At 39.0% G+C, this 15,638-nt stretch overlaps 1 protein-coding gene across 1 annotated transcript in view; it reads right to left on the reverse strand.

The window, feature by feature from the left end:
* ULK4 (unc-51 like kinase 4) overlaps positions 1 to 15,638 on the reverse strand; it is a 728,320-nt gene that overhangs the window by 561,443 nt on the left and 151,239 nt on the right. Inside the window, exon 21 of the mRNA XM_011950984.1 lies at positions 7,174 to 7,356. Coding sequence (XP_011806374.1) covers positions 7,174 to 7,356 — 183 coding nt within the window. The remainder of the gene's footprint in view (positions 1 to 7,173; positions 7,357 to 15,638) is intronic.

Genomic DNA, 15,638 nt, shown 5'->3' on the forward strand with positions numbered 1-15,638 from the left:
TGCAGTGAGCCGAGATTGCACCACTGCACTCCACACTGGGCGACAGAGCAAGACTCCATCTCAAAAAAAAAAAAAACTTTTTAAGAAATGAGGCTAATCCAGCAACTTTATTCAAAAGTTTTCTTAAGGGAATAATTAAGGATGTCCATACAAAAGGATTTAGCCATGAGAATGTTCTCCCTGGCAAATCAATGGAAATTATTAAATGTACAAAAGGGAACTGTTGGAATAAATTGTAATATCTTCATATGATTGTATATCGTAACCTCTTAAAATGATATTGAATAGTTGCATAAATTGGCTTAAACACACATTTGTAACACATCACTGAATAGGAGAAATATGTGCCAGCAAAGAACATAGAGTTGGTCCAATTTCTACAAAAAAAAAAGACTCTAATAGCATGACAGCAGGGAAGTGGGAAATATGTCAACGTATAACGTATACATGTGTATATGTATATATATGCATAGCAAGTATGAACTTGAAAGGATATATATCAAATTTTTTACAGCAATTACCTCAGAGAGATAAATGTTTAACTTTGGACTTTGGTGTTCTGTATTCCACATATTCTGAATTTTCTTTTTTTATTTAAATAGAGATGGAGTCTTAGCCAGGAGCAGTGGCTCACACCTGTAATGCCAGCACTTTGGGAGGCTGAGGAGGGCACACTGCTTGGGGCCAGGAGTTCAAGACCAGTCTGGCCAACATGGCAAAACTCTGTCTCTATTAAAAATACAAAAATTAGCCAGATGCAGTGGCTCATGCCTATAACCCCAGCTGCTTGGGAGGCTGAGACATGAGAATTGCTTGAACCAGGAGGCGGAGGTTGCAGTGAGCCGAGATCATGCCACTGCACTCCAGCCTAGGCAACAGACCAAGACTGTATCAAAAAAAAAAGAGAGAGGGAGAGAGAGAGATGGGGTCTCACCATGTTGTCCAGGCAGGCCTTGAACTCCTAGGTTCATGCAATCCTCCAGTCACAGTCTCCCAAGTAACTGGGGCTACAGGTGCATACCACTGTGCCCAGCTTGAATTTCTATACTACTCATACGAATCCTAAAATTTGTCACTATACAGTCTGATAACAATTAAAGTACATTAGCATTGACTACTTTAAGTTTTTAGATATTATAATTATAGAAAATTGTAATGAGCTCATCCAACATATTTCTCCCCAATAAACATCAGGAAACAACCATGAACCCTCAAACTCCTCCGGCCTTGAAAATGAAATATTTGCAGGAAACATTAACAGCTTGGAAGTACCAGAAAAATGACTACAAAGTAAACTAGAAAAATAAAAGAGTTTGGAGTACAAGGATTAGTAAATAAACTCATACCTAACCTACAAGGTTTTTTCTTCTACTTGATCAGGTCTTCCAGAAGCTTCCTGGTCAGTCATTCAAGCATCTCAATTATAAAAAGGTAATCAATTCCCTACATCTAGCAGTGATTCAAGAATCATATATAAAGTACCATCTGCCAATAGCTCAAAAAGTTTCCTATTGGCCAGGCACGGTGGCTCACGCCTATAATCCCAGCACTTTGGGAGGCCGAGGCAGGTAGATCATCTGAGGTTGGGAGTTCGAGACCAGCCTGACCAACATAGAGAAATCCCATCTCTACTAAAAACACAAAATTAGCTGGGCATGGTGGTACATGCCTGTAATCCCAGTGACTCAGGAGTCTGAGGCAGGAGAATTGCTTGAACCTGGGAGGCGGAAGTTGCGATGAGCCAAGATTGCTCCATTGCACTCCAGCCTGGAAATCAAGCGAAACTCCATCAAAAAAAAAAAAAAAAAGTTTCCTATTAAGTGTTTAGGGGAAAAAATGGAAAAAGGTGGTTTGTCACTTTGATTTTTAATCAAAAGTCCCCTCTCATTCTGGTTATGACTGTTCACTTTTTACATCACAGTGTATGGAACTAACATGTGTTTTGGATAAAGGAATCTTCTTCTATTAAGCACATCTATGGGCAAGCAAATCATTTTAAAGATGATGACACAAAATAAATCAAGCGCTCATGATGCAAATGGCTACTCATCCAAATAGCTGCTGAATAATAACTATCTAAGGATACTGACACCCAAGTAGCTAACGCAGATGACAGTGTGAACTGAACAAGTTCCTTCAATACATAAATATCCACTCAAGAAAATGTGTATGATTCAGAAGAGAATAGACTCTACCACCTAGTTAGTTTAAGATGAAAACCTGGCTACAGTTACAAATTTCAAATGGAGAATGAGAGATTAATTATGAACTACAAATAACTATGAAAACATGAAGTATACTGATAATTAAATAATGTTAAACTCTAGGTTTTATTATAAGAAAATACAGCATGGGACGCCTGTGGTCCCAGCTACTCGGGAGGCTGGGGCAGGAGAATGGCGGGAGCCCGGGGGGCGGAGCTTGCAGTGAGCTGAGATCCGGCCACTGCACTCCAGCCCGGGCGACAGAGCCAGACTCCGTCTCAAAAAAAAAAAAAAAAGAAAAGAAAGAAAATACAGCATGTGGCTTAAACGATTGCTGGCTAAATTACAAGTAAATGGTACCCACATAATCTACTTTTCCAGAGAACAATCTAGCAACATTAATGCAGCGCCTTACAAATGTATATAACACTTGAGGTCATCTATTAGAGGTGAACACAAAGATGTAGATAACAGGGTGTTCATCATATCATGATGAGTAGCAACCAAAAGACAGGAGCCAAACAGTTCAATAGTGGAGGAAGAGTTAAATTATTGGTGCATCACAAAATAAATCATATAACAAGTTTTTTTAATGTCCCTGAGGCATATTTAATGACACAGTAAAACACCCATGAAAATAGCAAGAAAAATCAATACAATTTTATTTTAACTTGGTAATGTGTGCATAAAATGCATAGACACAGACAGAAAACTAAAAAGAGATAAACCAACATGTTAACAATAATTATGTCTGGGTAGTGAGATTCCAGCTGATTTTGTTTTCTTCTTTAGAGTCTTCTAAGTTTTCTGTAGCAAACAGTAATTTCTTTTATTTAAAAGGAAGGGAATGAACTCTTTTGGAGGCTGGGTTTCCATTGTAAAAGACCATAACATATGAGCATCAATCCCGCTAAAAAACAACACATAGAATTCCTTCTCCCTGTTCAACAGGAAGCAACTTTGTATTTGCTCCTGGGTCTCTCCCTCTTGCACTCATTCTAACCTATCAATAATAAGGCTGGTAAATCTGCACCTCAAACACACATGTATAGACATGTATAGACAAAGACACTCACTTTTCTTTAAGTAACAAGAAGACAATGATCATTGTGCTAAAACCCCTTAGGAAGGCCAATATCATGACCCTACCTGAGCTGGGTCTTCTTCCAGCTGTCCAGATTCTTCCGTGTCCCTTCCTCCCTGCTGGCTGTGCTCCAACCTTGCTGACCTTCTTTCTCTTCCCACATCTCCCTAAGATCTCTCACACTTCATGAAGGCTGAATCACAAAGTTCTGCCCCTAGATCTTCACATTCCAAGCTCTTTCTTATCATCCAAGGCCAGAATGCACCTTCTCAGAGAGGTCTCCCCTGACTGTTCTCCATCCCAACCTAGGCTAATAATGTCTGGCTCCACTCTACCTGGACACTGCCCCTAACAGTCACTCTATCACATACCCTGTTCTATGTTCTTCGGGGCACTAAAACCATCCCAAATTACTGTGTTTTCTTGTTTATTATCAGCCCCTCCTGTTAGGGCATAAGCACTTACATCTAGCACTTATACATTCCAAGAACTTGACAAAATTACTCAACACACTGTCTCATCTGTGAAAGACCCAGAGTTGAAAATCATTTGGCCCAAAGCAAATGTTCAGGGCCAGGCATGGTGGCTCACACCTGTAATCCCAGCACCTTGGGAGGCTGAGACAGGGGATCGCTTGAATCCAGGAGTTCAAGACCAGCCTGGGCAACATAGTAAGACCCCATCTCTATAAAAAAATACAAAAATTAGCCAGATGTGGTGGTGTATGCCTGTAATCCCAGCTGCTCGGGAGGCTGAGGTGGTCACCTGAGTCCAGAAGGCCAAGGCTACAGTGAGCCAAGATCACATCACTGTACTCCAGTCTGGACAGCCAGAGTGAGATCCTGTCTCAAAAAAAAAAAAAGAAAAAAAAAAGCAAATGTTCAATAAATTGTAATTTTTAAAAATTTTGTTAATCTTTTTATTAAAATAGAACCTTGCATTCTAAATAAAAATTCATTGTACATTTTTGAGGGTGTCACAGATACATTTAAAAAACTACAAGACGAGAGAGAAGATGCACTTCTCCCTATTCCTACCACTAAGTACAGCCAAAAACCCTGGACAGTATGTAGAAAACAAATATGACAGATACATGGAAAGAAGGCAGAAGACCACCTAGGGACCTTGAAACCTGAGGATCAATACAGCAATGCATTCATTGAATTGTCTTTTTGCTTCTTATATCCCTGATTGGGTGTTGAAAAATCCAAGAGCCTAGAAACACCAACAGGTATACATACGCAAACATACAAGAAAAAACAGCTCTCTCAAACCAAAGGACCAAGAGAGGGGCAGCCTGGCAAGACAGAAAATTTTTAGAAAATAGCTACTCTACTTCAGCCAAGCACCATGGAAAAACCACACCAGCAAAGAGCAAGTAGGGAGCCTAGACTTCCAATCTCATGTGACCATGGCAAGGTGCCCCAACATTATCCCCTGCCAGAGTGGTGTCACAAAAGACCAAGCAAGGAGCTGGGGCTTTCATCCCAACCAAACGATAGAGAGTCTTCCATCACGCTACACAATGTTTCCCCAGTGATGAGGCATCCGTTCCACTCCACCAGTATCAGTGGAGGCAATAATGAGGATCCTTCCCCTCAGCAGCCAGGGGTAGCATCAGAGGAGTCCTGGTGGAAAGCCTGGCCTCGCACTCTCACCCAGCAGTAATGAGGAGCTCTTCTACCTCCTGAGGTGACAAAAGCAGTCCACTGGGGATCTGTGCTTCCATCCCAACCCAGCAACATCAGTGTAGCACCCTTATTCCCCCTGCCAATTCAGTGTCAGAGGGAACTCTAAAATAAAATCCACCACCACTCAAAATATTTCATGTGTATAGAGTTTCAGTTTTGCAGGATAAAAAGGTTCTGGAGCTCTGTTTCACAACGATGTGAATATATTTAACACTACTGAACTGTACACTTAAACATGGTTAAAATGATAAATTCTGTTATGTGTTATCTACCACAATAAAAACTTTTTTTAATGTACCAATACTAATCAAAAGTAAAAGACTGCTTATCATTCCATGCAATTGCTCATTTCCTTAAGACATGTGGAATAGTAGTTATATATGATAAACAATTAAAATTATATTAACATACAACCTATTTTACTGCTTTTGTGAAATAGTATATTTGAAACTCAATCAATCCATGCCTGTGCTGAGGGTAAAACACACACACACACACACACACACAAATTCTTCTAAAACTCTCAGCCTTTCTAACCATGGATTACATGGTAAAATTATTCAAGTATTACTTTTTCTAATATAATGATAAGAACATTTAATGAGTGAAAATTTAATAGCAAAAACTAGACACATAGATTTGTTAGAAAAAAATACTTTCTCTGAGGCACAAATTTCTTAGCAGAATCTAAATCAGAATAATTAAAGACAAGAAGTGGTTTACCTCTATTGGGACTTCCACAGATCAAGTTTACTATGTAAATCTGAGGGTTATTCATAATAGTTACTGAAATTTTATCATAAAAAACAAAATTTAATTTCTTTCATTTAAAGCAGAAGAACCATAGTAAACAGTGTATTTAAGTGGTTCCATTCCACACTTCTAAGCAGCGTTACCTTCACCATGTTTTGCAAAACTCTGAATTGAAAGGTACACTACTCTACCTCTTATAGAAAAAAAGACCTGTAATCCCAGCACTTTGGGAGGCCAAGGCGGGCTGATCACAAGGTCAGGAGATCAAGACCATCCTGGCTAACACGGTGAAACCCCATCTCTACTAAATACACAAAAACAAAAAATTAGCCAGGCATGGTGGCGGGTGTCTGTAGTCCCAGCTACTCGAGAGGCTGAGGTAGGAGAATGGCGTGAACCCAGGAGGCAGAGCTTGCAGTGAGCCGAGATTGTGCCACTGCACTCCAGCCTGGGCAACAGAGCGAGACTCCATCTCAAAAAAAAAGAGAAAAAGAATGACTGGTTGAAATAATGCTGCACACTACATTCTCCTTATGAGAATTCACAACCACAATATACATTAGCATATTAAAAACTGGGAAAAATTGTACAACTGAAAATATTTCTAAGTTAGACTCATTGCTTTCCAAATTTATAGATAGCCAGACCTACTTTAATTTTTACCTGTTAACACATCATCAAACACTAATATTCTCAGGCAGAACTTCTCAAACCATAAAGTTCAAACAAATCACCTAGAGATCTCACTAAAATGTAGATTCTGATTCAGCAGGTCTGCATGGGGCCTAAGAGTCTGCATTTCCAAATGCTGCTAGGTGATGTCAACGCTGCTGGTCCAGGGATCACTGTTTAGCAAGGGGCTAGAGAAGACACTTCGAGAAAGGCTACTAGAGAGACCTGTTTATCACTATAAAGTTCTGGGATACAAATTTAATACTTACAAACTCTACTGTATATATAATAAAGACATATAAAGGACTAGAAGAGGATAGGTTAAAAACAGAATGGGGGCTCTATAATTTTGACTGGCAGGGTATTACAAGGAAAGGAATAAAAATACGACAGCGTAAGCAGAAAAATATAAAGGGAGTCCTCCCCCTAAAAAAGGCAAAGGATATGGGAGAAAGAGATGGAAGTTGGAGTTGGTGAGGCATAAGAAATGCCAGCATATAGGAAGCACTGAGACATTTTCTAGTTTAACATTACCAAAATGGGACAAGCAGGCAGAAGCCATTTAAAGAACTTCTATTTTAATCACTAAAAGGCTCTTATAACATGTTCAGATGAACACTCTGTGGTACAAAGGTTTGGCAAAGTTCAAAAAGGCCTCTTGGGATGAAAAATGAATTCTACAAATACGACATTACTTGCAGAACCACTAAAATTGCAGAAGAAAACAACAATTCTTAATGTAGAGTAACAGGTGAAACCTAAGTCAAACCTTTTCTTGTATTAGTCTTTGCAGATGAATCCCACAGGACAACATGGCAGTGAATAAGGTCAACATGTACTGCTGAACTTTGCAGATGGCAGAGGCCAGGGAGTTTATTACTGAGTTCAGTCCCACCTTTTCAATAACATTCTGGAAGGCAGTAGGAGAATGGCGAGTGATTCTACACAAGGCCTACAAAGACAAGAGAACAGATCTGTCAGGCAACTCTAAGCGCATCAATCATTCTCCTGAAAGGTAACACAGGCTTCTGTGTCAAGGAATAGAAGGTACTTACTTGGCTCTTCTATTACCTATTTTGGCACAAGAAAGTTGGAAATTTTCAACAAACTGAAAAATAAAACAATCTGGCTGCTAATAAAAGCTAAAGTTGTTTTAAAACACTAGAGACTACTGTAGCAATAACCATTAAATTGATAAATCCATAATCCTATATAGAAAAATTTCTCTTTAATAAATAAAACACATTATCAAATACCTTCAGATAATGAACTAAGTGCTGAAAAACAGTTGTAAAAGTGAATATCTGGCATTTATTGTTTATAATGTGAGGAACACTATCTGTAAATATCTGAAGATTATTTCATTTAATTCTTCTAACAAATATGAGAAAGGCAGTATTATTATCTTCATTTTATAGATGATAAAACTAAAGCATACAGTAGTTAAGTAACTTGCTGAGAGGCATATAGCTAGTAAGTAGCAAAGCAGGGAATTAAACCGATGTAATCAGACCCCAGACTGTTCCTAAATTGCTCTCAGACTATTAGACATGAAACTTAAAATCAGCTAACAGAAAGTATTAAGTGTTGGAATAGAAGTGGGCTCAATTAATCGTGCTTGGAAAGGAAGAAAAAGTCAACAAAGGGTATATAAAGAAGATTACGCTGAGCCAGTTTTTGAAGGGTAGATGGGAAATAGGTGAACAAGTGAGTTTAAAAAAATTCAAGCTTGAGAGAACAGAACAAGTATTCACATGGAGACATAAAGATGTAAGCTATCTGATGCAATTAGAACATTTATCAGGTGTAGAAAAAGAAGTACACAGTAGGAAAGAAGAAAACCTTATGATCTATCTAGAAAAGCAGGCTAGAGCCAGAGTTGGTCAACAAAGTTAGGAACTTAAAAACTTATGCCATAAGGAAAGGGAAGGCCTTGAAAGGTTTTAAGGAAAAGAAAGACATGATGGTATTCTGTGTGTACATGAAAGACTCCAAAGAGAGAAATAAGCTTAAGCTAGGAATAGTTTTATAAAAACACTCATTATAATATCATATAAGCTCCCTCTCCCTGATTTATATTTTAAACAGATTTATAACCTTGATTAATAACAAAAAGATCAAATATAAAACAAACAGAAATAATGATGTCAAAAGGAGCGACAGGAGGGAGGGAGATATAAAAAAGATAAAAGACTTTGAAAACTATTTCCATTTTCTTAATCATCTTAGAAAAAAATTAAAAACCCTTTTCTCTCCAAGAATAAATTTCCTTTAAACGTCATTCAGTACAGATGGGGTTTCACCGTGTTAGCCAGGATGGTCTCAATCTCCTGACCTCAGATGATCTGCCCGCCTTGGCCTCTCAAAGTGCTGGGATCAGAGGCGTGAGCCACTGCGCCCGGCCTAATTGTGTTATTTTTAGTAGAGACGAGGTTTCACCATGTTGGCCAGGCTGGTCTCAAACTCCTGACCTCAGATGATCTGCCCACCTCAGCCTCCCAAAGTACTGGGATTACAGGTGTGAGCCACCGCACCCAGCTCCAATCTTTACGAAAATGCCAAGATGACTTTATTATAGCCAGAAAGGAAAAGGTAAATATAACTCATGTCAAGGAAAATCTAGAAGGACTTTTTTCCAGATGTTTCCTCTTGAGGGCAGGACTGAGAGGTGGGAGGTAGGAATGGGGCCACAAAGAACCTTCAATCTTTCACATTTATATCATTCAAATTTTTCCAGTAAATGCATATTACTTTATAGTAATATTTAAAGTTGCACTCCAATGCCAATGACTATATTAGATACTTTTTTACTTGTATTGAAATAAACATTTATGGGAGATTTTTTAATTAATAATGTATACATTTGCTGCCATTTCTGAAATAAACAAGTAAATATATACACTGAAAAAATAAGCATTTGTAGAGCACGAAGTATATACTTCTCCCTAAAAACAAGTCCCTTTCCTTGTGGAACTATCATACAAAACACCTATAAAATTCTATAAACACCTATAGAATTAATAATCACTGACTCCATTTCAAACGTATACCAGGGATTTTTATTCATTTAGAGATATCCATATCAGAATGACATTCAATCAAATAATTAAACTCTGCTTTGGGCATTTTTCAAGTAACTTTTCAGTGTGTCCTCTTTCTTTCAAAAAAGCTACAGATGGGTAAATTAGATATCATGGTTTAGAAAATACGAAACTAGGGTTCTTCAAATCTAATCTCCAAATTGCATGAGTTTTGGTAGAAAAGTATTAATAGTACTAATATCTGAAAAAAGGAATATTAAAAATGAATTCACTTTATTTTTTTCTCTGTGTTCATGTAACACAACAGAAAAATGAATTCACTTCTAAAAATCTGGTTATAATTTTAAAATTTTGAGAGGTAGGGGTGTGTGTATGTGTGTGTGTATAAAAAGCATTCTTTAATTAAAAAATAAAAATTGTGAAAGTTTTAAAAATGAATCTAAAATTTCTGTTTATGAAATCAAAACAGTATTGTTTAATTATTTTCCTAATCCAAGTATTTTTTAAAAAAAATCATTTGAAGTGATGTCCCTAAAGATCAGAATTTTTCTAGCAAATTAGGATTCTCTCAGCAATGACTTCAACACAGCAAAACAATGTCTCATTAGCACTATAACAATTCTTGGAGGAGCTGGCACTGCAAAACCGACTTTCCACTGATATAAAATCCCTACCCAGTTATGATGGAGAAATGTCTTACTAAAAGATTTTCCCAGACTACTTCTGGACAACTGGAATGGATCTTCTTCAGAATGCTGTGCAACAGCCTAACAGACTTTCCGTTTTGAAAAGCTCATGCAGAAAATACTCTTTAATTCGCTTCTAAATATCAAACTCAGTTGAAAGCTTCTGAGCAACTGAGAAGATGCACAGAGCCTTACCAGCACACTAGTACTTGTATTTTCTGAATCAAAAAAAAAAGAAATCAAATCAAATCTGATCTTCAGTGATGTGGTTTTTAAACATTTACTTATTAAAATAGAGTCTAGTCGGGCACAGAGGCTCATGCCTGCAATTCCAGAACTCAGGGAGGCTGAGGCAGGCGGATCACAAGGTCAGGAGTTCGAGGCCAGACTGGCCAACAAGGTGAAACCCCATCTCTACTAAAAATATAAAAATTAGCCTGGCCTGCTGGTGGGTGCCTATAATCCCAGTTACTTGGGAGGCTGAGGCAGGAGAATTACTTGAAACCGGAAGGTGGGAGTTGCAAAGAGCCGAGATCATGCCACTGCACTCCAGCCTAGGCAACAACAGTAAAACTCCATCTCAAAAAAAAAAAAAGAGTCTGAGATTATATTTTAAAACTGGAAAAAATTGTTCCAGTTCAAAATTCACTTCAAAATTTACTTCAAAAAGAACATTTAGTGTTACCTCCAGAATTTGAATTTTCTTAGTCTGTCCAATAAAAGCAGTTTCCAAGAAACAGACTCACTCAAAATTGAAGGCTGCATATCTGTTAGAAACATATGAGCAGAATCGCCAAGGAAGAAAACGTTGAAGAACCATTTCTTTTTGGTATTTCAAATGATTTTTTGATGTCATATGAAATTACCCTGGGAGGTTTTTCAAACTACACACACTCTTATCTGACCCCTGAGAGATCTTAAGATATATCAGAATAGGGGCAGGGGGTGGACAGAGAAGAGGAAGTAGTCAATGTTGCTTGAAAAGCTCCCCTCCAACCCCAGTGAGAACCACTATCCTGCATACTTCTTCACTTTTTGACACCTTTTCATCTCAGCACTTCAGTAATTATGATTACCTTAGCTACCTCTCTCATAGGAGCCACTGTACTCAATCTAACTCTACAGGTTTCTCTGGTTCTCACTATGGTCCCTATAGAGATTTTCCCTATAATCCCAACAAGTCTAAGAATCACTTTTATCTATTCAACACATTCCCCAAGTCAGGTCCACTCCTTCCAACTACCAATAGCTACCAATGCTGCCACTCCTGAGTGGAAAGGACAAGTTAGTTATATTTTACTCTAAGCCACACTGGTGTATTTTAAGAGCTGCAAGGACTAGGGCAGTGGTTCTTAAATATCAGCAGGCAAAATCACCTGGAAGCATGTTGAAATAGAGATTACTGGCCTCTCCCCACAGGGGACTCTTGTTCAGTAAGTTTGAGTTTAGGCCCAAAAAACAACACTTCTATCAAGTTCCCAGGAAATGTTAATGTTGCTGGTGTGGAGAGAACACACCGGTGTAGAACAATCTATGGAGCCAAGAGATCGTTAGGAGAAATAGGTCAGAAAATCACTGACAGGTAGGAAATCCAGATGGTTACAAGTGGAACAACGTGTACAGGTTGCTCCCTCAGCACTAAGCCATGCTATCTGCTATCCTCCACCTGCTCATTCATTCATCTGATTAGCAGATATCTACTGAGCACCTACCACATGCCGAGTAAAGGAACAACAGGACTTTTGTCTTCCTAGAACTTACACTAATGAAAAAAACTGTGCATGAGGCCAGATGCGGTGGCTCACGCCTGTAATTCCAGCACTTTGGGAGGCAGAGGCGGGTGGATCACATGGCCAGGAGTTTGAGACCACCCTGACCAACATGGTGAAACCCTGTCTCTACTAAAAATACAAAAATCAGCCAAACATGGTGGTGCACATCTGTAATCTGAGCTACTCAGGAGGCTGAGCCAGGAGAATCGCTTGAATCCAGGAGGCAGAGGTTGCAGTAAGCTGAGATCACACCACTGCACTCCAGCCTGGGTGACAGAGCAAGATTCTGTCTCCAAAAAAAAAAAAGAAAAAAAACACTGTATATAAATACATTAAATAAATAAAGCTGCGTTCATTAGAGAGGACAGAGCAGAGTCAGGGAGGTCATAATTGAGGAGGTGACACTTAAGCTGAGATCTGAAATAAGGAACTCGCGATGTAAAAACCAGCAGAGAACATCCAAGCAAAGGAAACAGCAAGGGGGAAAGGTCCTGAGGCAGAAAAATGCTTGGAAATCCTAGGAAACGTCTGAAGGTAAGTTTGGAGACAGAGTGAGGGAGGGAATGAGTGTTACGAGATGGAACCAAAGAGGTAGGCAAGGGCCAAATCATGCAAGATATTGAAGATCATGTTAAGAATTCTGACCTGTATCACCAAATGTATCCATTAACCTCCAGGACATGCTCCTGATAGGTAAATAGCGAAAAACACCTTAAGAAGGAGATTCGGCTCTGTAAGTCATCCCAGAGAGGAGGCAGTTGTCATTCCTTGCCAGGAATGTGTGTGAATTATCTTCCAAATGCATATTCTCAGTTCCTATATCCTGAGTCTTTAATAAATCCTCATGTAAATCTGTTAACCGTGCAGGTGTAATTTTTTTTCTTAAGATTATGATGTTAGAGTAACTGTATAATGATCTCATGCTGTTCCCCCACCTGCCTTTTATTATTAGCAGGAATTTTAGGGCCAATTCCTGTTTGTCTCCCAGTGAAGAGGGGAGTTTAATCTTATTAACCTCTGCCCTCTACTCACTTGTAGGGCAGGATGCTCCCTCTTAATCTTTGCAAGAAAAATCTTAACTTGCTATCAACAGGCCTGGTATCAAACAGAAAGAGATAAACAAAACATAGTCCTAGATTTCAAGGAGTTTAAAATGTATGCTATTATAGTAAAATAAATGTAACTAATTTACTAAGCCAAATGTGCTACTTTTAACATTAATATTACCTTAAAGCAGTCATGAATTTTCAACTTCTACCTAGTACTATGAATAAAGTATTATTAACCCTTCCAAAAAATTGAAAGCTTTGAAAAGTTTAAGCATGTAAGAAGAGGAGATATGATTTTATGAAGTTCATTTTGTGTGGAGAATCAAGTTGGTAGAGCCTAAAACTGGACTTTGGAAGACCATTTAGAAAGCTACTCCAGGTGAGAGATGGTAGTGGCCTGGATTATGGAAGTAGCCATACAGCTGCAGAGAGATGTGGGCAGATCTGAGAGATGCTGATGAGTTAGAATCATAGGACAGGTTGACCAGCTGGTTGTAAGCAATAAAGTGGAAGAATTTAAGGGAAAGGAAAGTATCAAAGAGGACTTCTAGCCCTTTGCTTTCTTAATACTCCTTCCTAATCTTCCCACCCAGTATCCATATGGCAGTCTGAGAAAGGAAGTCAACAAGGGAAAAGAGCGTGCTGAGCTGAGGAGTGCCCAAGGAAGCAGAGTGGTAGCAGCAAGGGAGGGTGGGGTAACATGAAGGAGGCCTCCAGTGTGGAGTCAATGGGAATTGGCTACACTAAGGGGAACAAATGAACTGAATGAACAAATCGGTAAGTATACTGAGAATAATGAGAACCCAGTTTGTCTCTGAGAAGAGATTTACAAACACAGAAAGAGGGAAGACTAGACCAGGCGTGGTGGCTCACGCCTGTAATCCCAGCACTTTGGGAGGCCAAGGTGGGCAGATCACGAGGTCAGGAGTTTGAGACCAGCCTGGCCAACATGGTGAAACGGCCTCTATACTAAAACTACAAAAAAATTAGCTGGATGCAGTGACGCGCACTTGTAATCCCAGCTATTCAGGAAACAGGGTCAGGAGAATCACTTGAACCCAGGAGGCGGAGGTGGCAGTGAGCCGAGATTGCGCAACTGTACTCTAGCCTGGGCAACAGAGAAAGACTCTGTCTTGAGAAAAAAAAAAAGAAAGAGGGAAGACTAGAAAGAATTCTGAGGTATTCAAATTAAAATATAAATTCATGAGGTTTTTTCCAAATGTGTACATTGACAGACATTTTTAAAATATAAATGTGTATGCATGGGTACATATATTTTATCTAGCTTTGAATACTGAGAAGCAACAATGACACTCCCCAGGGAATGAACACAAAGAGCACCCAGATCTTCATTTCGAAAAACAGGATTTCTTGGAGAAATGACTGATTCCAAGGCTGGCACAGGAAGAGCACAAAAGGAGCCCAGAACGGTACGTGGTATCAGGAGTTAAGGAAGTGCTCAGTGATAGAAATAAGTCCAAGGACACAGAAGTCATCTTGAAAGGATCTCATTGGCCAAATCTGGGATGATTAGAGCACCCAAACAAAAAGCAGTAGCAGTAATAGTATCACATTACAACCCATTGAATAAAATCTATATCCACGAGTCCATGCTGATATAAATATGTACATGCATGTTGAAGAAGGGAAAGTGCTTCCTCAAAATAAAATTCCAACTTATATATATGACTATCAAAATCATTTGCATAGCTAATGATCAATGCAAAAAAAAGGTGTTTATATTTTTAAAGGGTTACTGAAAGCAAAAAAAACCAAAAGAATATGCAACAGATACTGTCTATGACATACAAAATCCAAAATATTTATTATCTGATCCTTTATAGAAAATATTTGCCAACCTCTGATGTAAAGAGAATGATGCAAAAGGATAATCATCACATAGCAACCACCACAGAGGTATCTGATACAGTTAAGAGTCATCAATGGATGCTATGGAGGTTTCATGAGGAAACACAGACAGACCCAGGCTGGGCCTCACCCCACAAAATAAAAGCTGTGCACTCTAAAAATTGTAAATGACGTGAAAAACACAAAGACTGAAGAACTGTGTCAGACTGGAGGAGACTAAAGAGCTATGAAAACAAAATACAGCCGGGCGCAGTGGCTCACGCCTGTAATCCCAGCACTTTGGGAAGCTGAGGCGGGTGGATCACCTGAGGTCAGGAGTTCAAGACCAGCCTGGCCATCATGGTGAAGCCTCGTCTCTACTAATAATACAAAAATTAGCCGGGTGTGGTGGCAGGTGTCTGTAATGCCAACTACTCGGGAGGCTGAGGCACAAGAATTGCTTGAACCCGGGAGGCAGAGGTTGCAGTGAGCCAAGATCACACCACTGCACTCCAGCCTGGGCAACAAGAGCAAAACTCTATCTCAAAAAAAAAAGAAAGAAAGAAAAGAAAATACAATCCATGCTACTGAACAGGATCTTGGCACAGAAAAGAAAAAGGAGACACTATTGGGACAACTGGCAAAATTTCAATGAAAAATTAATGATTCAGATAAATGCTAAGTGCAAGTGATAAGAAGCCCAAGATAAAAGAGTCAAACTTGATGCATCAGATGAAAAAAGGATTCAAGATGGATTAGAGACTTAAGTGTTAGACCTAATACCATAAAAACCCTAGAAGAAAATCTAGGTAGTACCATTCAGGACATAGGCATGGGC

Source organism: Colobus angolensis, unplaced genomic scaffold, assembly GCF_000951035.1.
Source record: "Colobus angolensis palliatus isolate OR3802 unplaced genomic scaffold, Cang.pa_1.0 Scaffold311, whole genome shotgun sequence".
NCBI classification, from domain to species: Eukaryota; Metazoa; Chordata; class Mammalia; order Primates; family Cercopithecidae; genus Colobus; species Colobus angolensis.